Raw genomic sequence first — 25146 nt, 5'->3', positions numbered from 1 at the left:
TTGAAAGCATTTATTCAGCCATGTTAAGGCACAACTTAAAAACACGTTGATACCTGTCGGGCTCCGTGTCATAGCCTCTAATGGCAGCAGGAAATAAATAAAACAAGGGATATATTATCTCTAAACTTAAACACGTATGTGGCAGAGGTAATTCAATTGTTTAATTCAGAGCAATTCATTTAACATTAAAATCAAAATGCTACTTTCTTGAACCAATTTTCTTATTGCTTCCTACTTTTATGCACTGTGTCCTATGTAACTGACATAACTGCTGTTTCTTTGATCGCAGTCAAACAAAGCAAACTAAATTCTTGTTTGAGTGAACAAAGGTGGTAACAAAATAAAAATAAAAACGAAGAACAGTCCAACGTCATCTGGAGCTACACTCTCAGTGGCTAGCTGCTAAGTTAAGGTTACAGTGAGCACAGTTCAGTCTGTCAGTGCTGGTGGTGTGTGTGTGTGTGTGTGTGTGTGTGTGTGTGTGTGTGTTGCTACTCCATGATGGCCCTGTAAATCACAGGCTCTATGTAATCCCCCCTGTAACGTGAGTTGATCACTCTCTGCCTCTTGGACTGCTTGATGATCTCCTTCTCTTCAAAGATGCCGTCAAACCTCATGTCCGACGCTTTAGACTGTGGAGACAAGCACAAGGCGATCAAAGACCATGCGAGTAGAGTAGGGAGTCCGTGTGAGGGGTTTGGGTTGCACCTACCAGCCTGGATTTGACCCTCTTGGGCAGTTCCTCGTCCAGAGCGTAGACGTCGTCTCTCTTGGCCGTTAGCTGCGAGCCGTCCTCGAATTCCACCTGAAACGCCGCAAAATATGATGTCAGGATTATTTCAAACACACTCCCTGAAATTCATTTACTGGGGAAATCTAGCGACGCAAGAACACATGCCGTGGTAATGCTGGAAGAGATGGTGGCAAGGGAAAGTCTAGCTATCAGATGAGCCATGCAGCACGGATTCAGCATGGATGCTGAAGGCCACAAGAAGAAGAAGAAGAAGAAGAAGAGAAGAGAACAAGAAGAGAAGAAGAAGCAGAAGAAGAAGAAGAACAAAAACAAGAAGAAGAAGAGAAGAAGAACAAGAGAACAAGAAGCAAAAGAAAAGAAGAATCAGAACAAGAACAAGAAGAGAAGAAGAAGCAGAAGAAGAACAAAAACAAGAAGAAGAAGAAGAAAAGAAGAAGAGAAGAAGAAGCAAAAGAAAAGAAGAATCAGAAGAAGAACAAGAAGAACAAGAAGAGAAGAACAAGAACAAGAAGAGAAGAACAAGAAGAAGAAGCAGAAGAACAAGAAGAGAAAAAGAAGCAGAAGAACAAGAAGAGAAGAACAAGAAGAAGAACAAGAAGAAGAAGAAGAAGAAGCAGAAGAACAAGAAGAAGAAGAGAACAAGAAGAAGAGAAGAACAAGCAGAAGAACAAGAAGAGAAGAACAAGAAGAAGAACAAGAAGAAGAAGCAGAAGAACAAGAAGAACAAGAACAAGAAGAAGAGAAGAACAAGCAGAAGAACAAGAAGAGAAGAACAAGAAGAAGAAGAGCAGAACAAGAAGAAGAAGAGAAGAACAAGAAGCAGAAGAACAAGAAGAAGAGAAGAAGAAGCAGAAGAACAAGAAGAGAAGAACAAGAACAAGAAGAGAAGAACAAGAAGCAGAAGAACAAGAAGAAGAGAAGAAGAAGCAGAAGAACAAGAAGAGAAGAACAAGAAGAAGAAGAGAAGAACAAGAAGAAGAAGCAGAAGAACAAGAAGCAGAAGAACAAGAAGAAGAAGAGAAGAACAAGAAGCAGAAGAACAAGAAGAGAAGAAGAAGAACAAGAAGAGAAGAACAAGAACAAGAAGAGAAGAAGAGAAGAACAAGAAGAAGAACAAGAAGAGAAGAACAAGAACAACAAGAAGCAGAGAAGAACAAGAAGAAGAGAAGAAGAAGCAGAAGAACAAGAAGAGAAGAACAAGAACAAGAAGAGAAGAACAAGAAGCAGAAGAACAAGAAGAAGAGAAGAACAAGCAGAAGAACAAGAAGAGAAGGAACAAGAACAAGAAGAGAAGAACAAGAAGAAGAAGCAGAAGAACAAGAAGCAGAAGAACAAGAAGAAGAGAAGAACAAGAAGCAGAAGAACAAGAAGAAGAGAAGAAGAAGCAGAAGAACAAGAAGAGAAGAACAAGAACAAGAAGAGAAGAACAACAAGAAGAAGAAGCAGAAGAACAAGAAGCAGAAGAACAAGAAGAAGAGAAGAACAAGAAGCAGAAGAACAAGAAGAAGAGAAGAAGAAGAACAAGAAGAGAAGAACAAGAACAAGAAGAGAAGAACAAGAAGAAGAGAAGAACAAGAAGAAGAAGAGAAGAAGAAGCAGAAGAACAAGAAGAAGAAGAGAAGAAGAAGAGAAGAACAAGAAGAGAAGCAGAAGAACAAGAAGAGAAGAACAAGAAGAAGCAGAACAAGGGCCTCTACCTCTGGATCAGTCAGGGAGCACACAGGAGCTCACTGACCAATCACAGACCTGCTTACATCTAGCCTCTGCTGTCGCTGACTATCACTAAATGGTTTGAATGTCACAAATAAAATAAATGGCTTGATGAGGAACAGAATTCATTAGGATTAAAAGGAATACATATATATATTACATCTGGCGTCTGAGCCTTCATCCCCAGAACCCAAAGCTAACCATGACACATGTTCCACATTTCAGGGAGTACACCTCTTCATTGAATCCTGAAGCCAGCTCTCAGTATCTATTCCATGTTTACTCATGTGCCACAATAACAATATCTTCATCTAGGACTTTTCCATTAAACCAGCATATGCAGGTCCCCCCCTTGAGGTCTCCCCCGTGAACGTTGACCTGGAGGGACACAACATAAACACTATAGCGTTCATCTTACCAGGTACATGTGGATGGCATGCGGCGCCACAAACTTGGCCCCGTACACCAGGCCGTCCGTCCAGCGCACCTGGACCACGTCTCCCTGGGCGGGCGGGCCGAGCTGAGCGCAGTCTCGGTTCTGAAAGACAGAACGACATCTACAGGTCACGTCCTGCCGATCCGTAGGAATCTACAGTCAACCATCAACAAAGTCTGAGGAACAAGACATGTCATGTGTTGACTTTCGTTCATGTAGCAGGAGGAGCTCTGAGTTAGAGGCGTGGAAATGGACACGAGACAGAACTCAGTATAAGCCGAGAGTTTGACGGGGGATCATGGGAAATGAGAAAGAAGCCTGTAAACAAAGGCCTGGTTCCTTACTGCTGGCTTTTGATATCATCAATACCATATTACACAAGTGTTGTTATGAAACTGTTTCAACAACTAATGTCCCTGACTTACACAACATAGACAATCTAGATTAATAGTTTAATATCTAGCTGCATTAAATATGAATATATATACGTTTGCATTCAATTGTTCAATTTTACTTTTGACATTAAAAAGGAAATAGTTTAGCAAGTTGACGAGTCCACCTGTGAACAGCAACCGAGTCCGAGTTGGGGACTAGAAACAAAACAAACCGTCTCCAGGAGAGAAACGGAGAGCTCTTCAGGAATGAGTCTAAAATGGGCGAGTTTGAGAAGGAGGGGCTACGGGCAGCTATGGGCGGGGCTTAAGTGTGTGTGACGACACAGAGAGCATCAAAACGACACCGCCTCCTCTAGAGGTTGCTGTAGACGTTCCTTCAGCGCTGGAGAGGAGTTGTCCACTGAAATGGAACACAGAGCGACACTAAAGGGTTTCCTCTGGAAAAGAGGGTTCCGCTTTTCTCCTGACTGCCTACAACAGGACTTTGACAGATGGTTCATCAAATATTATTCTTTGGAAAGTGTCTGCCCTTTTCGAACTGATTTTTAAGACTCAGACCTGAGATGGTTCAGTATAAAAAACCATGGGTCAGGCTGAAAAGAAACTTGCTTAACTGAGGAAGTTTATTGAATTGGAGCTTCTAATGCGATACTTCAAAATGTACGTAGAAATACGTGAAACACGGCTAAAGTAGTTCCACATGTACCAAACGACACAATAGGAGGTTTAATGAACTTTAAAAGGAAAAGCACACATTTTACATGTGTTTGAGTTCTGGTTGAAATGACAAGATAGAGACAAGGCAGCGAGGCCTACCACGATGTCTTCGGGGAAGAGATTGTCGCTGAAGGAACCGTCGTCAAAGTTGACCTCGTAGAACGTCTCCTTGGACAGCTGCACCACGTCGCACTGGTAGTAGCGGCCGTTCTTGTGCTTGCAGATCACCTTCTGTCCCACGGTCAGCTCGTGCATGGCTGCCTTATTGCGCTGTGAGAGGAGAGTCAGGAAACACATGTTCAAGACGACCCGCTGCAGCAGTCCCTCACACAGGAGCACTGCAGGGGATCAGAAGGGACCGCTGCAGGGGATCAGAAGGGACCGCTGCAGGGGATCAGAAGGGACCGCTGCAGGGGATCAGAAGGGACCGCTGCAGGGGATCAGAAGGGGCCGCTGCAGGGGATCAGAAGGGGCCGCAGCTCGGATGGAGGGCTGTTTCAACACGCATGAATGTTGCATACACGTCATGGTTATTATAACGATAACTTTAGTCATGTGATAACTTTAGTCATGGTTATAACTTTAGTCATGGTTGTAACTTTAGTCATGTTAGAACATTAGTTATGGTTATAACTTTAGTCATGGTTATAACTTTAGGACAACAATTAATAATCCACAACAAATGCTCTTTAACAGGTAAAACACCACAACACAACCATTTGTGACACATAAACAATTTGTAACACTAATAATTGTACATTTATAAAATTACACTGCTGAACTGCATGCTGGGTAAAGCTCGCCCACTATCACAACAAGAAGAAACTCCGTCACATTCCCCTGGGTCCTAAGTCCCTCCATGTGTAGCTTCCTAAGACCCTCTATGTACCAACGTACAAACAGCTGCTCACCACTCGAACAGTTGTTCAGTTGGCCGGCGGTCCTTTTCGGCGTGAATGTGTTTACTCAGAAGAAAATACTGTGATATACCGTGAAACCGCCAGAATCTTACAAAATACCGTGATATGAATTTTTGGCCAGACCGCCCAGCCCTACTTCGCAGTGGAGAAAAGAGCAGCAGGAGCTCCTCACCTCTATCTGAGTGGGCCCTTTGTGCCGACAGCAGGTGACGTGCACCACAAAGGGCCACTCCTCGGGCTGCATGAGGACCCCGGCCGCCTGGGCGCAGGTGGGGTGGTAGGCGGTGGGACAGCGGCCGTGGGAGCACTGCACGCAGCAGCCCGCCGCCTTCTTCATGCGCTTCTTACAGTAGTAACACTTCTGTCAGGAGGAAGCACAGGAGACGATGCTCAGAGGCAAGGTGGAGCGCACACACATTTTAAAAACAGCTTGATGGAGAATGTGCCCATAGCTGATCCAGTAAAGTGTGACTCACCAGTTTAAATCTCTGCAAAGGGATTCCACTTAAATCCACAGGACTTCTTTCAGTGGTGTTGACAAAGCGGGCCTCCAATACAGCCACTGCACACAGCACATGTACCCACCTGCAACGCACACACACACACACACACACACACACACACACACACACACACACACACACACACACACACACACACACACACACACACACACACACGATTTGGTCCATTTCCTAAAGCACACATCTCCTATAATCATGGACTTGACATTTAACCGCGTGGTAATCAGAGTGTAAGGTTTGTCTCCCAGTAAGATTACTCATATTTGCTGTAGTCACAGAGTGGTTATTTGGATGTTTACGCCAAATCCGATGTACCCGAGGACTCTGGGACAACTTACTTGTTGTTGTTGGCTTTCTGCAAGGCTCCACCTCTCAGCGAACACAAACAGCAATTCTGAAAATAGAACGTGTCATCAATAGGGATGGGTATTGTTTGGGTTTTTTCCAATACCGGTGCCTGAAATGATACTTTTTTATTGCCAAGGCAATTTTTTTTCTTCAAATTGAACAATATTATTAACTGTTTAAAGTATACTATAGATATAAATAAATAAGTACAAACAAAACACTTGACTTCAAACTACAGCTTCAAACTTTTTAACTTCAAACTATAAAAATATATATTTAAAAAAAGAACAGACACAAGCATCAGGTGTTCTGATGGGACCGTGTGCAACAGAACTCAGACTCTGTTGGATCCTAAAACTGCTGCTTTACTGGACTACACGTCACCATTAATATCAACTGGAGAGATTTGTTCCATCAAGCCGAGCACGGACGTTCAAAAGCTCGTGCTCGTGTCTGCAGCGATCTCTGTGTGCGCGCACTGTGTGTGTGTGAGCGCTGGGAGCCCCGCCCCCTCGAGCCCCGCCCCCTCGAGCCCCGCCCCCTCGAGCCCCGCCCCCTCGAGCCCCGCTCTGCATGCAGGCAGACAGAGAGCAGAGCAGCAGTGTGCTCTGATCCGCGCTATTTTAATAATCGTTTTTAGCGTGCGGGCACCGCGCTACCTTTTTAGTATCTATATACCGTGCAACTTTACAGAGTAGTGTAAAAAAAAAAAAGTATTTAAATCGGCTCAGGCACTGGAAGCAAGCACCGAAATATGCCTTGCTTTTCGGTCCGGTAGGTACCGGACGTGTTGGTACCCAACCCTAGTCATCAATCACCTGTCCAGTGACACGCTGTACGCCACGTGTACGCTCTCCAGCGCCACGTGTACGCTCTCCAGCGTCACGTGTACGCTCTCCAGCGTCACGTGTACGCTCTGCAGCGTCACGTGTACGCTCTGCAGCGTCACGTGTACGCTCTCCAGCGCCACGTGTACGCTCTCCAGCGTCACGTGTACGCTCTCCAGCGTCACGTGTACGCTCTCCAGCGCCACGTGTACGCTCTGCAGCGTCACGTGTACGCTCTCCAGCGTCAAAATGTGTCTTTGGTTAAGTCGATTTCTGACTGAGCAAATACAAAATTAAAAGAACATTGATGTTGACCCCTGACCTCAGTCATGGCGTTGGCCCTGCAGCGAGCACACTTCCACTCCTTGCTCACGCCGGCAGGATCCACCCCGTAGCAGCCTGCAGGACACAAACACACAGTGTGACTGCAGGACACACACACACACACACAGTGTGACTTGCAGTGTGTGTGTGTGTGTGTGTGTGTATGTGTGTGTGTGTGTGTGTGTACTGACTGGTGTGGACCCGGATGCTGCACCGGCAGCAGCTGATGAGGAGGCTGGTCCCGTCCTCCTCTAGGTTCGGGGTGGCTGGCTGCTCCTCACACTCAGAGTCTTCCTCTGTGGTGGTGGTGAAGCACATCTCTGGGATCAGAGGCTTGGTCCGCATCCGCCCACCGGCCACCATGACGGGGTCTCCAGCGCCCGCACGTTCAGTCTGAAACACACGAGACACACAGTGTTCAGTCTGAGACACACATGAGACACACAGTGTTCAGTCTGAAACACACGTGAGACACACAGTGTTCAGTCTGAGACACACATGAGACACACAGTGTTCAGTCTGAAACACACATGAGACACACAGTGTTCAGTCTGAAACACACATGAGACACACAGTGTTCAGTCTGAAACACACATGAGACACACAGTGTTCAGTCTAAAACACACATGAGACACATAGTGTTCAGTCTGAAACACACATGAGACACATAGTGTTCAGTCTGAGACACACATGAGACACATAGTGTTCAGTCTGAGACACACATGAGACACACAGTGTTCAGTCTAAAACACACATGAGACACACAGTGTTCAGTCTGAAACACACATGAGACACACAGTGTTCAGTCTAAAACACACATGAGACACACAGTGTTCAGTCTGAAACACACGTGAGACACACAGTGTTCAGTCTGAGACACACATGAGACACAGTGTTCAGTCTGAAACACACATGAGACACACAGTGTTCAGTCTGAAACACACATGAGACACACAGTGTTCAGTCTGAAACACACATGAGACACACAGTGTTCAGTCTGAAACACACATGAGACACACAGTGTTCAGTCTAAAACACACATGAGACACATAGTGTTCAGTCTGAAACACACATGAGACACACAGTGTTCAGTCTGAAACACACATGAGACACACAGTGTTCAGTCTGAAACACACATGAGACACACAGTGTTCAGTCTGAAACACACATGAGACACACAGTGTTCAGTCTAAAACACACATGAGACACATAGTGTTCAGTCTGAAACACACACGAGACACATAGTGTTCAGTCTGAGACACACATGAGACACATAATGTTCAGTCTGAGACACACATGAGACACATAATGTTCAGTCTGAGACACACATGAGACACATAGTGTTCAGTCTGAAACACACATGAGACACACAGTGTTCAGTCTGAGACACACATGAGACACACAGTGTTCAGTCTGAGACACACATGAGACACATAGTGTTCAGTCTGAAACACACATGAGACACACAGTGTTCAGTCTGAGACACACATGAGACACATAGTGTTCAGTCTGAGACACACATGAGACACATAGTGTTCAGTCTGAGACACACATGAGACACATAGTGTTCAGTCTGAGACACACATGAGACACATAGTGTTCAGTCTGAGACACACATGAGACACATAGTGTTCAGTCTGAAACACACATGAGACACATAGTGTTCAGTCTGAGACACACATGAGACACATAGTGTTCAGTCTGAGACACACATGAGACACATAGTGTTCAGTCTGAAACACACATGAGACACATAGTGTTCAGTCTGAAACACACATGAGACACACAGTGTTCAGTCTGAGACACACATGAGACACACAGTGTTCAGTCTGAAACACACGTGAGACACACAGTGTTCAGTCTGAGACACACATGAGACACACAGTGTTCAGTCTGAAACACACATGAGACACACAGTGTTCAGTCTGAGACACACATGAGACACAGTGTTCAGTCTGAAACACACATGAGACACAGTGTTCAGTCTGAAACACACATGAGACACAGTGTTCAGTCTGAGACACACATGAGACACATAGTGTTCAGTCTGAGACACACATGAGACACACATGAGACACATAGTGTTCAGTCTGAGACACACATGAGACACATAGTGTTCAGTCTGAGACACACATGAGACACACATGAGACACATAGTGTTCAGTCTGAAACACACATGAGACACATAGTGTTCAGTCTGAGACACACGTGAGACACATAGTGTTCAGTCTGAGACACACGTGAGACACATAGTGTTCAGTCTGAAACACACATGAGACACATAGTGTTCAGTCTGAGACACACGTGAGACACAGTGTTCAGTGTGAAACACACATGAGACACATAGTGTTCAGTCTGAAACACACATGAGACACATAGTGTGAAACACAAACAGTATGAGACTCACGGAGCTCACAACAATGCGCACTGGATCATTTTTAATACTGAATATGGACTCTTAAATGTTTTAAATGTCTTAAAAGACTTAAAAATGTGTAGTTTCCCTCACAAACGATGTGTTCAGTGTAGTTTATGTGCACTTTAACTACTCTTCTGTCTATATGTTGGTGTGCTCTGCTACAGGTTACCTGCTGGTACGTGTAGTACATCATTAAGTACCTGCTGGTACGTGTAGTACATCATTAAGTACCTGCTGGTACGTGTAGTACATCATTAAGTACCTGCTGGTACGTGTAGTACATCATTAAGTACCTGCTGGTACGTGTGGAACAGCGAGCAGATGGAGCAGTACGGAGCCTTGGAGCCCATGCGCTGGTTGTACAGCCTCTCCTTCTTCAGGTTGGGAGGTCTGCTCTGCCACAGGTGAGCCAGAGGTGTGGCCCAGCTCTCCCCCTCCAGACCGCCCTCCTCCACCGGGGGCGCCTCCTCCAGGGCCTCTGAGGGAAACCAGCAGGAAGGTCAGATCACAGGGCTCCTGGACTCGAGGTCTTCTGTTATTCACACGTTTCTTTAATGAAGGAACATCTAAAGGCCGGGCTATGCCCTTATAGATACATAATCTGTACACTTGCTCTGTGGATTAACTATTCATAAAGCACAGAGCGATCCCTCCACCATGTCCTTGTCTCTAATCAACTCTGTTCTCAGTTCAAAAGTCAAAATGTACTTTATAAAATAAAATAATGGCTAAAGTGTTTTTATGTAACTTAATGTTCTGCTTCAATCCACAACACTTTGGCTGTGATAAAAACTAAACGGAGCGTATTAACAGACATGTGAAGCTTCAGGTTTAAAACATCCGGGTCAACAGCAGATGGAGGTCCAGGTCACATGACCACGGGCTGGTCTCCAAACGGACTGAGGAGATATTCTCACTGAAACGAGTGCATCGCAATAGAATCACCGGACTAATTACTACCATCAGAAATGGAAAACGACAGGTAATAATGGATTATAATGGCGTTTCTTTACGACACCGTCGGACAGCAGGACTGACCACACGATTCAGATCGAGTCACAACCGTTCTCATTCATCCAATAAGAAGCTGCTGTGTTGCTGCGACAGACCTTCATCACTCATGCCGTCCTTGATGAGCGGGTGGTGGCCCGGCAGCTGTCCCAGATCGCTGTCTGGCTCTCCATCGGCTGCCTCCTCCTCTGCTACCTGCTGGAGACACGCTGCTGTTTCTGAGGTCCAGGGCGACCTCAACAGGAGAATCCCTTCATCACAACATGCAGACATTCATTTTGTCTGGTGTCTGCAGTGCTTCGATGCCGCTTGTTGTTGTGCTCAAGGCTGTGCCCTCATTTGCGCTCAGGCTTGGCTGATGAGAGTCTTCTTTTAAACGCAACAAACAGCATAACCGTTGCCTTTTGGGATCAGTGAAACGCTTCTTACGGGCGTCTGAGCCAAGCCAGAAGAAACATGAAGGCAGGGAGTTGATCACTGCATGGATTCAAGTTGTACAATTACAGCCTTATGAATATGAAATGCACTGAATCAATGGTGCTGGTCCCTTAACACGTGAAGATGTTTGTAAGTTTACTGTACAAAAAGCTAAAGAAGGATTGAAAGAAGATGTATTTCTATTGTAGGAGCAACGCTAACATGAATGAATGTAAGAATGGTCAACTCATTGATGGTTTTCAAAAGGGTTGTTTATAAAACTATTTTTGAGGGTTACAAGTGTGAATGAAATGTATATGTATATACATACATACAGACATTTCACCTCAAAAATAGTTTAGGTAGAAGCATAATGCTTATATATATATATTCCCATCCTAAATTATTATCAATTATAAAACATATGTATGTATATATACATATAATAGATAATTCATTAAAAAAAATATATATATATATATATATATACTTATTTATTTCATTTCTTCAAAATAAATAATATAATTTATTTATATATAATAGATAATTCGGGAAAAAAATATATATATACTTATTTATTTCATTTCTTCGAAATATATATATATATATATATATATATATATATATATATATATATATTCATATATATATATATATATATATATTCATATATATATATATATATATATATATTCATATATATACACACAAAAGATAATTCATTCGAAATAAAATAAATTACATATATTTATTTCTTCTTTATTTCAAATGAATTATCTATTATATATTTATATATATATATATATATATATATATATATATATATATATATATATATATATATATATATATATATATATATATATATATACACACATATTATAATTGATAATGATTTAGGATAGGAATATATAAGCATAGTGCATCTTTCTGCTTTATGTATGACATCGTGGCTTTCCTTGTGTTGTAATGACTGAATAAAACAAGCGCAGCAGTGTCACTCACGGCTCGGCTCACACGCCGGTCGTCTCTCTCCGCCTCGTCCTCGCTGTCCTCGCTCTTCCTGGGCGGGGCTTCTCCGTCCCCGTAGTCTCCTTTGGCGTAGCTGTGGACGTGCAGGACGTCGGCCGGGCTCAGCGTCCTCTGGAACAGCTTGTGAGCCGGACTGCCGCCGCGCTGAGGCGCCTCCTCCTCCGCCGGCTCCGGAGGACACGGGTCTGCAGCCGGCACGCCGTTCTTCTCCCTCTTGGACGCGCCCTGTCGGGTCGAACCTTTCTTAGCGCTGCCTTTGGACTGAGATTTAGTCTGAGGCTTGATGTCTTTGTCCTTCTTAGGCTCCGCCTTCACTTTTACCGCATCTGAAAGAATTCATTCAGGAATGATGAACAACGGCTGATGCCAGCAGACTGCCGTTGGCTCGTTAGCCCAGGAAACTAATACAGTTATGAGTGATAAGGTCGACGTGTTGGTTCATTCTGGAGAGTTCCACGCTAAACAACACTAAATATTATTAAATATACGCTAAGTAACGCGCTCTGTCCTCATCACAGTGTACTGTGCTCGCTGCTCAAGGCTCGTTTTTAAAAACTGATAACTGACTTTAGTGAGATTCATTTGCATGTTATTATATTTTTACCAACTGTTTTTGTCAAGAATACTTTCACACAGAATGCTAATTAAAGGCAGACTTTATCTGAAAGTTCACACAGTGAATAAAGGCTTTAATCCAATCACTGTGTGAGGGACGAATGAGCTACGCCTTTATTTAGGAACCAACAAAACCACCAACAATAATTAATAACGCTAAATAGAAGGCACCTAAAGTGACTCGTGTTCGACTACATGCACAGCCTGAGGTACAGGTGGAGGGAGAAGTGTAACTCTAATGGATGCCACAACAACCTGTGATGGGGAAACCTGGGAATACGGTCAAAAGAGACGGGAGCGAAAATGCTCTCCTGTTAAAAATACTTTTCTTTGGGTTTTAAGATAGATGGATTTAGTCCAGTCCAGGTGTTTAGAAGTGGGCTTGCATGAGGTACTCCTCATCGTCAGTGTATTACCTACAGTAGACCCACTATGTTCTGCCGTGGATGTATTTTAGACACAAAAATGATCGAGTTTAATGAAGCTATATTTAGAATATGTTGAGTGCTTTATCTCGCTGTCAGACTGAGCTTTCTGACGGGGAACTGAACTGAAAGGGAAACTTCCCGATGGCCTCTTCAAAGCCACGCACACAGGAGACGTTTCCCTTCAGGGCTTTCTGCCAGAGAGGGATTATTTTACCCGGAAAACGGGTATGCCTGCTTATATTCTGAGCGTATTTCTTTTAAAAGCAGATTCATTATTTCAAACTCAGCGTAAATGAACGTCATGAACACATGAATATAACACATTTACATGACTTTTACTAAACTTTGGGGATTTTATTTATTTTGAGGACTTTTCCAGGCCTGGAAATAACCATTTTAAAACTCAAGGACTTGTCCAGGTTTTCAATGACTGTAAGAACCCTGTATAGAGAACATTTAAAGGGCTGCTGTATTTTACCCTGTGTCTAAGTTGTGTCCACATTGTACGTTATTTTGCTCTCGTGCCGTTAGGTAACACACTGGTTATGGAGAAGTACCCAATACAACCACTTCGAAAACATATCCCTCTAACACGAAGCCCAAAGCTGAAATGAGAGCTCTACTGTACCTTTGCCTGGCTTGGCTTTAGTCAGAGACTCCTTGCGTGACAGCTTGGGCTTCTTGGGCTGCAACTCCTCCGACTCCTTCCCCGTCAGCTCAGGTTGGAGGTCTTCGGCTTCAACAGCTTCCAGCGGACGCTTGGTCCCAGTGGGAGGCTTTGGACTGATGCATGGGAGACATGAGTGAAGTCATGTTTCCCTAGGCAGCCAAGCTGAGTGAAGTACATGTACATAGGGCTGGGCAGTGTACCGGTTTCAAATTTACATACGGCATGAACTTTTCATAACCGGTGGTGCCCAGCCGTAACGACTGTTGTCTTTGTTGTCTTCAGCAGGAAGACAAATGTATTGTTCACCGCTGAGGGCGCAGCGGACTGAGCTACTTACTGTCATGTTGTAACTTTAGTCATGTTGTAACTTTAGTCATGTTGTAACTTTAGTCATGTTGTAACTTTAGTCATGTTGTTACTTTAGTCATGGTTGTAACTTTAGTCATGTTGTAACTTTAGTCATGTTGTTACTTTAGTCATGTTGTTACTTTAGTCATGTTGTAACTTTAGTCATGTTGTAACTTTAGTCATGTTGTAACTTTAGTCATGTTGTAACTTTAGTCATGGTTGTTACTTTAGTCATGTTGTTACTTTAGTCATGTTGTAACTTTAGTCATGTTGTAACTTTAGTCATGTTGTAACTTTAGTCATGTTGTAACTTTAGTCATGTTGTAACTTTAGTCATGTTGTAACTTTAGTCATGTTGTTACTTTAGTCATGTTGTAACTTTAGTCATGTTGTAACTTTAGTCATGTCGTTACTTTAGTCATGTTGTTACTTTAGTCATGGTTGTTACTTTAGTCATGGTTGTTACTTTAGTCATGTTGTTACTTTAGTCATGTTGTAACTTTAGTCATGTTGTAACTTTAGTCATGTTGTAACTTTAGTCATGTTGTAACTTTAGTCATGTCGTTACTTTAGTCATGTTATTACTTTAGTCATGTTGTTACTTTAGTCATGGTTGTTACTTTAGTCATGTTGTTACTTTAGTCATGTTGTAACTTTAGTCATGTTGTAACTTTAGTCATGTTGTAACTTTAGTCATGTTGTAACTTTAGTCATGTCGTTACTTTAGTCATGTTATTACTTTAGTCATGTTGTAACTTTAGTCATGGTTGTAACTTTAGTCATGGTTGTAACTTTAGTCATGTTGTAACTTTAGTCATGTTGTAACTTTAGTCATGTTGTAACTTTAGTCATGGTTGTAACTTTAGTCATGGTGTTACTTTAGTCATGTTGTTACTTTAGTCATGGTTGTTACTTTAGTCATGTTGTTACTTTAGTCATGTTGTTACTTTAGTCATGTTGTAACTTTAGTCATGTTGTAACTTTAGTCATGTTGTAACTTTAGTCATGTTGTAACTTTAGTCATGTTGTAACTTTAGTCATGTTGTAACTTTAGTCATGGTTGTAACTTTAGTCATGTTGTTACTTTAGTCATGTTGTTACTTTAGTCATGGTTGTTACTTTAGTCATGTTGTTACTTTAGTCATGTTGTAACTTTAGTCATGTTGTAACTTTAGTCATGTTGTAACTTTAGTCATGTTGTAACTTTAGTCATGTCGTTACTTTAGTCATGTCGTTACTTTAGTCATGTTATTACTTTAGTCATGTTGTAACTTTAGTCATGGTTGTAACTTTAGTCATGGTTGTAACTTTAGTCATGTTGTAACTTTAGTCATGTTGTAACTTTAGTCATGTTGTAACTTTAGTCATGGTTGTAACTTTAGTCATGGTTGTAACTTTAGTCATGTTGTAACTTTAGTCATGGTTGTAACTTTAGTCATGTTGTAACTTTAGTCATGTTGTAACTTTAGTCATGTTGTAACTTTAGTCTGGGTTGTAACTTTAGTCATGTTGTAACTTTAGTCATGGTTGTAACTTTAGTCATGGTTGTAACTTTAGTCATGTTGTAACTTTAGTCATGTTGTAACTTTAGTCATGGTTGTAACTTTAGTCATGTTGTAACTTTAGTCATGTTGTAACTTTAGTCATGGTTGTAACTTTAGTCATGGTTGTAACTTTAGTCATGTTGTAACTTTAGTCATGGTTATAACTTTAGTCATGGTTATAACTTTAGTCATGGTTATAACTTTAGTCATGTTGTAACTTTAGTCATGGTTATAACTTTAGTCATGGTTGTAACTTTAGTCATGGTTGTAACTTTAGTCATGTTGTAACTTTAGTCATGTTGTAACTTTAGTCATGGTTACAACTTTAGTCATGGTTATAACTTTAGTCATGGTTATAACTTTAGTCATGGTTATAACTTTAGTCATGGTTGTTACTTTAGTCATGTTGTTACTTTAGTCATGTTGTTACTTTAGTCATGTTGTTACTTTAGTCATGGTTGTTACTTTAGTCATGGTTGTTACTTTAGTCATGTTGTAACTTTAGTCATGGTTATAACTTTAGTCATGGTTATAACTTTAGTCATGGTTATAACTTTAGTCATGTTGTAACTTTAGTCATGGTTATAACTTTAGTCATGGTTGTAACTTTAGTCATGGTTGTAACTTTAGTCATGTTGTAACTTTAGTCATGTTGTAACTTTAGTCATGGTTATAACTTTAGTCATGGTTATAACTTTAGTCATGGTTGTTACTTTAGTCATGTTGTTACTTTAGTCATGTTGTTACTTTAGTCATGTTGTTACTTTAGTCATGTTGTTACTTTAGTCATGGTTATAACTTTAGTCATGTTATTACTTTAGTCATGTTGTTACTTTAGTCATGTTGTTACTTTAGTCATGGTTGTTACTTTAGTCATGGTTGTTACTTTAGTCATGTTGTTACTTTAGTCATGGTTATAACTTTAGTCATGTTATTACTTTAGTCATGTTGTTACTTTAGTCATGTTGTTACTTTAGTCATGTTGTTACTTTAGTCATGGTTATAACTTTAGTCATGTTATTACTTTAGTCATGTTGTTACTTTAGTCATGTTGTTACTTTAGTCATGTTATTACTTTAGTCATGGTTATAACTTTAGTCATGTTATTACTTTAGTCATGTTGTTACTTTAGTCATGTTGTTACTTTAGTCATGTTATTACTTTAGTCATGTTGTTACTTTAGTCATGTTATTACTTTAGTCATGTTGTAACTTTAGTCATGTTATAACTTTAGTCATGTTATTACTTTAGTCATGGTTATAACTTTAGTCATGTTATTACTTTAGTCATGGTTATAACTTTAGTCATGTTATTACTTTAGTCATGGTTATAACTTTAGTCATGTTGTTACTTTAGTCATGGTTATAACTTTAGTCATGTTATTACTTTAGTCATGTTGTTACTTTAGTCATGTTGTTACTTTAGTCATGTTATTACTTTAGTCATGGTTATAACTTTAGTCATGTTATTACTTTAGTCATGTTAATACTTTAGTCATGGTTATAACTTTAGTCATGTTATTACTTTAGTCATGTTATTACTTTAGTCATGGTTATAACTTTAGTCATGTTATTACTTTAGTCATGGTTATAACTTTAGTCATGTTATTACTTTAGTCATGTTATTACTTTAGTCATGTTATAACTTTAGTCATGTTATAACTTTAGTCATGTTATTACTTTAGTCATGTTGTTACTTTAGTCATGTTGTTACTTTAGTCATGTTGTAACTTTAGTCATGTTGTAACTTTAGTCATGGTTGTAACTTTAGTCATGGTTGTAACTTTAGTCATGTTGTACCTTTAGTCATGTTGTAACTTTAGTCATGTTGTAACTTTAGTCATGTTGTTACTTTAGTCATGTTGTTACTTTAGTCATGTTGTTACTTTAGTCATGTTGTTACTTTAGTCATGTTGTACCTTTAGTCATGTTGTACCTTTAGTCATGTTGTACCTTTAGTCATGTTGTTACTTTAGTCATGTTGTTACTTTAGTCATGTTGTAACTTTAGTCATGTTGTTACTTTAGTCATGTTGTTACTTTAGTCATGTTGTTACTTTAGTCATGTTATTACTTTAGTCATGTTGTAACTTTAGTCATGTTGTAACTTTAGTCATGTTATAACTTTAGTCATGGTTGTAACTTTAGTCATGGTTGTAACTTTAGTCATGTTGTTACTTTAGTCATGTTGTAACTTTAGTCATGTTGTAACTTTAGTCATGTTGTTACTTTAGTCATGTTGTTACTTTAGTCATGTTGTAACTTTAGTCATGTTGTTACTTTAGTCATGTTGTTACTTTAGTCATGTTGTTACTTTAGTCATGGTTGTAACTTTAGTCATGGTTGTAACTTTAGTCATGTTGTACCTTTAGTCATGTTGTTACTTTAGTCATGTTGTTACTTTAGTCATGTTGTTACTTTAGTCATGTTGTAACTTTAGTCATGTTGTTACTTTAGTCATGTTGTAACTTTAGTCATGTTGTTACTTTAGTCATGTTGTAACTTTAGTCATGTTGTTACTTTAGTCATGTTGTTACTTTAGTCATGTTGTTACTTTAGTCATGTTGTAACTTTAGTCATGTTGTTACTTTAGTCATGTTGTTACTTTAGTCATGTTGTTACATCAGTCATGTTGTAACTTTAGTCATGTTGTTACTTTAGTCATGTTATAACTTTAGTCATGGTTAGAACTTTCTAACAACAGTTAATAACCCACAACTAACGCTCTTTAACAGGTAAAACATCACGGCACAACAGTTTGTGACACAAACAATTTGTAACACTAATAATTGTACTTCCATGTACGTTACTCAATAAAAGCTTGTTAATAGGCCAAATCTAACTGAAGACTGAATCAGTACGAACGGCAGACTTAATGATGAACTTGCATTTGAACGGGGATGTGATCACTTAGCTAGAAAAAAAAGTGACAATAGCTCTTTAAACTGAATGTCACTTTTTTTTCTCATTGAGTGATTTTCAAAGATAACTGTGGTAAGAGGCGCGTTAGTAGCGAGTGTAAATCCAAACCTTTGGTCCTCCGGGACGGGAGCAGTGGGCTCCTCGGCTCCAGCGTCACTGGGCGTCTCTTTTGGAGGCTCGGTCTCGTGTTCTTCCAGAAACTCGCTGGGTTTGGAGTGGTCGATGGGAGCGTTGTCCTTCCCGGCCTTCCACAGCTTGTAGCGGTCGGGCTGAAATTTGCGCACAAACACGTCCATGGAGATCTTCACCGAGTCCTGACGGCAGGAACACTGGGGGGGAAGTGAACAGATCCAACACTTTAGTCTAGGTTTGAACCCTGGTAGGCGGAGCAGTACGAAGCAGGGCTTTGAGAAGAGTTGTGTTCACTGTTGGGGATGATAAGGTAATTCAAACACTTTGTATTTCAACATGTTTGGTTCCAGGAGGATGACCAAGAGTGTTACAAGTCCCCGACTTTTCCTTTTGCAACAATCCGGTCAACATGTCCATGTGCAATGTTAAGATCTGATGATTGCTCTACCTGAGAAGAACTCAAGAGAGAACTTTAGGCAAACTTGCACTTTCTTGTCTTTCTTATTTTCTCTAAAAGGTATTGACTTCACTATGGACACATGGGGCATAGTACTATTAGGAAGATAATTATGCTCATTAATGCACAGGGGCATCCATCATGTTCACACCCGGTTATCTGACATTAGAAGAGTTTGCTGAATCTGATGTGGCACACTTGTACCGTAGAAAATACGTAAGTATGTAAGTAAGAGAAAGTTCAGATAAGAACACGGAGAAGTTCTTGCATGAGGTCCAATAATGGTGACGACTGGTAAGGCTTTAAGACCAGAACAAGACTTTGCTATGTCCCACCCAACAACCGGCTCTTTGGTTTGGTTCGAATTCAAACTAAAGCTTGATTCGTTCATTTAGGTTGGTGTGAAAGCTGTCAATCAAAGTCTGGTAGACGCCAAACAACCGGAAGGTCTCGTTGGGTTTTATGGGTCTTCAAAGCTTGTTTTAAAGTTAATCTGGAAGCTTTGCCAGGGCAACAAAACCTTTAGCCCCAATCTCCAAGATTGCAGTTTATTGACAGTTAGCTGGATCATGACTCAGACGGCTAGCTGTGAAACAGACTGCTACAGTACGACGCCACATCCAACGGGACGCAAAATAAAATCAGTTCTCTGCTGCTTTCAAAAGAACGGAACTAAATCAAGTGGATGTGAATAAACAGGATTATTTCAACTTGATGAAAGTAGCAGTAGTCTTGTTTTGGTGATCGTCACCAGAACAATGTGACACCATGAACCACAACCCCTCTTGTGTGCTTGACTGGAGCAGAACATGAATGTTAGTTAGTCCTGATGGACAGGTGGTTCCTTCATGGTAGCTCCTCCCATCAGTGTGAATGTTAGTTAGTCCTGATGGACAGGTGGTACCTTCATGGTAGCTCCTCCCATCAGTGTGAATGTTAGTTAGTCCTGATGGACAGGTGGTACCTTCATGGTAGCTCCTCCATCAGTGTATGGATGGGTGAATGATGTCATGTAGTGTTAAAGAGCTTTGCGTGGTGGGAAGACTAGAACAGCTGTTTGATGTTTTTTGTTTACCAGAGTCGCCTGTTTGCCGTAATCAATCCATCGCTTGGTGGCAAAGTTGGTGGACTCGGCACAGTTGTATCCGTGGTTGAAACCAGCATGGTAAGCAAAAGGGAACGTCACGACGAACTGCTCGGCTTCTTGAGTGACCTGAATGTAAAAACACACATAATTACAATAAACGTTCCTGTTTTTTTTACCATATACATTGTTAAACGTAAGACAATGATGTCATGAATCAACACAAAGGAAATGAAAGGTCACCTTCTCAAAAGGTATGCCATATTTCTTCAGGATTGAGGGTGAAATTAAAGTCATCTTGTGGCGCAGGAAGGCTTCACAGCCCTGAACGTTCCCCGGAAAGAAACCTGGAAACACAGGAGGACATCCAGAGTATCAGACGACCCTCTCATGTTCACGTACTTTTAGTTCCACGCTTTAATAGGATATGTGAACACAATACTTCTGGTGTCCAAGATACTTTCCAAACAGGACGGTTTCCAACATTGTCTCTCTCCTTTTCTATCATTTAGAAAACAAATATATATATTTTCTTTTTTTAAAGTTGCCTTATGCTGCGTTCACATCTTTTTCGCCTGAGTTTAGTCACTCGACTTTATGTGGTAAATTTGCGCCTTTTCACGCCTGAAAGGGGGCGTGGCTTATCTCCGTAAAACAGATACCGTTTCCTTCATCCACCATGGAAATAACCTCTAGTTCTGCTTTATACTCGTTGTGTAAACTCCACATACGTGAACATCAAACTCCATGGTGTCTGGGTTCATAATATTATCCGTAGTCCCACAACAGCGTCTGAATGAAGCCGCAACCAGCGCTACTTCAGGAGCAGCAGCAGCAGTGCATTGATGTAATCTACTCGCGTGAATGCAGCATTACACGTCTTAGAATCGACACGGCCTCTTAACCCCCGGGAAGCGTCACTGAAGCAGTTCTGACTCCTCTTTTAAAGCACGGGGCACAAGCAGCTGGAGTGACTTGTGGCACCCAGCGGTTCAAACTAGAGTAAAAGTGTAAATGACTGAAGACAAATGTGATGAGAGCCTTGTCATCAAACACATACAAATCAATCTGAGGAGTTCTGCAGGACACGTCACGTACCTTTGGCAAGTCGTTCCAGTCGTTTCCCATGCTCTGGTGGGACCACGTACCTGAAGAGCAAAAAAAAACACAGTTAAGATATCTGCTTGTTCGTGGTGGACAAGGGTTTTAAAGGATGAAGACTGGAAGTGATAACCACAGAAGAAGAACTCCTCAACGATGGATTCGATCATAGCAGGGTTAGTGCAGTACTTAGAGACTGGGACCCCCAATACTTTCATCAACAATTATCAATAACACAAAGCAATATACCAGTAAACTAAGTTACTGAACTGAAACCAGACACGTTATTATTAAATGTGGTTTAAAATACTGACATGTAAATATGTTAGTTATTATTATTATAATGTGTTATTTCTCCAACTTATTAATTCTTCATAGATGTACTGAGTTGTTGATTGGTCCCATTGTCCCAGTAATAAAGCATATGTAGGATTTCTGTTTGTGTGTCGTTTCCATCACAGCTAATCACTTTCCAGGGCTTGTATTAAATGACCTGGAGAGCTTTCCAGAACCAATCGGCTTGTAGCTCCATCACTGCAAGCTAAACACTCAACAAAGTCACTTGTTGAGTGTTTGTGTCCTGGCTCCTCAATGGTGCAATGAGCTCCCCATTGACATCAGGAAGTCTCTACACATCTCTTCAGACTATACCTTGAATACAGAAGGTAGCGCCGTAGTAGCACTTAAATGTCTCTTACTGATAGCACTTTGTGGTTTAACTTTACTGAAGAAATTGTACTTTCTTAATTCTTGTTGTGAGTTTGTACTCATGGTTGAATCACTTATTGTAAGTCTCTTTGGACAAAAGCGTCAGCTAAACGAAGTGTGATGTAATAACAGGGAACAGCAGGATTTAGTATCTATCATTCGTGATATGTGAGATGTTCACATTGTTGCATCTGCAGTGGTAAATCTGTTGACAGGTGATTGTCTTTGGACATGTGGGCCGTTAAGAACAGACTACTGTACCAGGACTTGGGCTCTCCAAAGTGGAGGTAGTTGATGCTGTACAGATCCATGTCCTCTGTGTGCCACGCGAAGGCACTCTTCCACATCCCGAAATACAGGTACGGCGTGTTGACTCCTTTGATCTTGATGCCGCTCTCGTTCTCCACGGTGTCCAGAATGGTGTTGAGGCGGCCGATGTTCCACTCCGTCACATCCTGTAAAAAGGAGGCCGTCAGTCAGTCAGTGAGCACGAGATGGAAACAACAGTAGATCCGGTGGCTCCAGCAGCACTCACTGGATCATACAGAGTCCCGCTGACGTCGGCCCCGTAGAGAGGTGGGTTGAAGGTCAGGTTCTTCCAAAACTTCCTTTCCAGCTCGTCAAAATCCACATATCTGGGATTCCGGAACCTAGGATGACACGGCCGAGGAGAGAGCTCGTTAAACACGGCACTGCGTGACAAGCGGGTACCGATCCACCGCGCTCACGACTCGACCGCGCAAACTGACTTGTCCATGTTGGAGGTCTTGCGGAACTCGTGGACGGTCATCGGCTTCTTCTGGATGTTGTACTGGGTGAACAGGCCCGACTGGCCGGTCACCACCTGCTGGATGGGAGCGGGGATCACCAGGTCATCGATGTCGTCGTACGTCCGTCTGGGTTTCCAGCCTTTGGGTGGAATGACCTGCAAGAGAGCGCGGAGGCAGAATGACAGCCGGCTGCATTTCAGAGAAGAGCAACTCAGAGCGATGGGTCTCGGGGTTTGAAAGGTGCATTGTCCGGTTTCACATAGAAGGGTATGCGATTGAAAACATGGCAAATGTGCGTTTGGATTTACCTAAATAATGAGTTACATGGCAAAGACTGTCTCATTGAGAAAGCCTTCTCGACGCTGCATTGCTTGTTTTCGATACATGAGTGTACATATGATTTGAGAGATGTTTGTCAGTTTACTGTACAAAAAGCTTTAAAAAAATGGATTAAAAGAAGATGTATTTCTATTGTAGGAGTTACATTATGGAGCAACGCTAACATGAATGTAAGAACTCATTTATGGTTCTCAAAAGGATTGTGTATAAAACAATATTTTAAGGGTTACAAGTGTGAATGAACTGTATGTATATTTTATTTTATCTTTATATTGAATTAATTGTCTGATTTAATTGATAATAATTTAGGATAGGAATATATATAAGTATTAGAGATTCAACAGTCAAGATGTTTTTACTGTCATATGCACAGATAACATAGTTATTCTATACAATGAAAAGCTTATTTTGCTGGATCCTCCTAACACACAGAATTAGAATAAATTTAAGGTAAAAAATAAATAAAAATAAGGCACAAAATATAAAAGATACTATTGCACAAAAAATATAAATAATAATATAAATAATAATATAATAATAGTATAAATATGTATTTTATATATCTAAAAATAATTATGCTTCTAATTATAATCATTCTGATTATGCTTCTACCTTTACATTTTCAGTCTTTCTGTTTTGTGTGTTACATTGTGGCTTTACTTGTTGTAATGATTGACTGAATAAAACACACAAACGGTCATTTGGTTACTTAGCAGACAGTTTGTGAATCAATAAAAACTCAACTATGGCCTTCGCTGCTGGTGTTCTCCACCGCGGGTTTGGAAGAAGCCAATAACGGGAGCTACAGGGGAACCAGCTTTGAACGCGACACGTTTCCTTTTTAAATAAAAAGAATGAAGAGTGCGCTGGATAATTATGTGTGGAGAGATTCATGTGTTGTTTTTACAAAAGTAACTGATCAATATTTAAAGATACTTTAAAGCAACAGTTGGTAACTTTAATAAAACACATTTGAGCAGAGGAACAGATTCTTGGTTCTCAAGATGAGCGCTGCCTGGTTTCACGGTTTGACCAGAGCTCTTTCGAGCTCCTCGGTTCTGATTGGTTGCTTTTCTTGAGGTGCGGATGAATCTTGAAAATGCCAGATTACCTGCCTCATGTACAGTTTGACATGTTTGAGGTTAATTGTTAACTATTGAGCTGAACAATGTGATGAATAATGAGGTCTTAATTCATTATAAAAAGTAGATTATCACAATGACAAACAGTACAAGTTTTTACACACATAGTTTGTTTCAGGAGAAATAATAAGTCAAACCATTGTACCATGATAACCTGACAAAATACAATAACCACTCCATACTTTAGCCATTCCCGCTCTGTGTGCGCCCTGAGACTCCATGTAGGCGATGTACCGGCTGAAGTCCTTGAACTCCTCTCTGGACGGCGTGAAGGTCATGATCCTGGAGGCCGCGCTCTGGGCCGGCGTGTCCGTCGTCATCTTGGGTTTCTTTCCTTCACTTCAACTCTGATGGCTGGAAAACACGGACACGGTCACGAACACAACCCGGTAACGAGCTCCACGGTTTACGTTAACGCAGTCTTTTCAGCCGGAGACCCGATCTGCATCTGTGCCGTCACCCTGGCCCGTAACGGCGTCTCAACAAGCAGTGCTGAAGCTGCTCTCAGGGAAAGCCAACGGACTTTACTCTGACATTTCTCCTTTGTTATACCACTTTAAGCCGTCCGCCATGGGACTTTATCTCGGAAATAATATGGACGATAGTCAACTTTGAAAGACAAATCTTTTTGAATTGTTCCATTTATACACATATGACATTTGTCAATTTAAAAGATGATTTCCCAAGTCATGAAAGTTGCAGTTGGCCGTAGGTTAGTCGTAATATTGATTCCTTTTGAGTGAAATCAATCAGTTATACTACATCCCTCGTCACAAACACCCGGGTAGGATGGCGTTGTATGTTATTGAGAAACTTTTTTTATCAGCTGGGAAGCGAATAAACTAGCGAGACCCAAGTAACGTCACATCCTGTATGAAACACACCGGCATCGTGGCTTCAGCCAGACTTCATTCAGCAGTCTTTCAACAGTACCAGACATCATAGCACAACCCTGTTAAAGGGATACCTGGGCTGTGAGGTATTCAGTGCATTATGGACAGGTGTACAGCGGCTAAACGTACGTATGCCAGCTCCAAACAAGTCAGTTTATTTG

General features: G+C 41.1%; 1 protein-coding gene across 1 annotated transcript; it reads right to left on the bottom strand.

Moving 5' to 3' along the window:
* kdm4aa (lysine (K)-specific demethylase 4A-a) lies at positions 1–24412 on the bottom strand (the record flags this gene model as incomplete). The annotated part of the gene is made up of 21 exons (XM_079221048.1): positions 1–632; positions 713–805; positions 2883–3002; positions 4112–4282; positions 5105–5293; positions 5409–5517; positions 5795–5850; positions 6954–7030; positions 7147–7348; positions 9668–9852; positions 10484–10580; positions 11808–12160; positions 13506–13660; positions 18468–18688; positions 20024–20161; positions 20276–20379; positions 21131–21180; positions 22103–22296; positions 22377–22491; positions 22591–22766; positions 24275–24412. The coding sequence occupies 21 exons, from the start codon at positions 24410–24412 to the stop codon at positions 492–494; spliced, it is 3084 nt and encodes a 1027-aa protein (XP_079077174.1). The 3' UTR covers positions 1–491.
* Positions 24413–25146: the final 734 nt, after the last annotated feature.

The sequence above is a fragment of the Taurulus bubalis genome (genome assembly GCF_910589615.1).
Source record: "Taurulus bubalis genome assembly, chromosome: 7".
In the NCBI taxonomy this organism is placed as follows: Eukaryota; Metazoa; Chordata; class Actinopteri; order Perciformes; family Cottidae; genus Taurulus; species Taurulus bubalis.
This window is presented reverse-complemented; position numbering and strand designations above follow the sequence as displayed.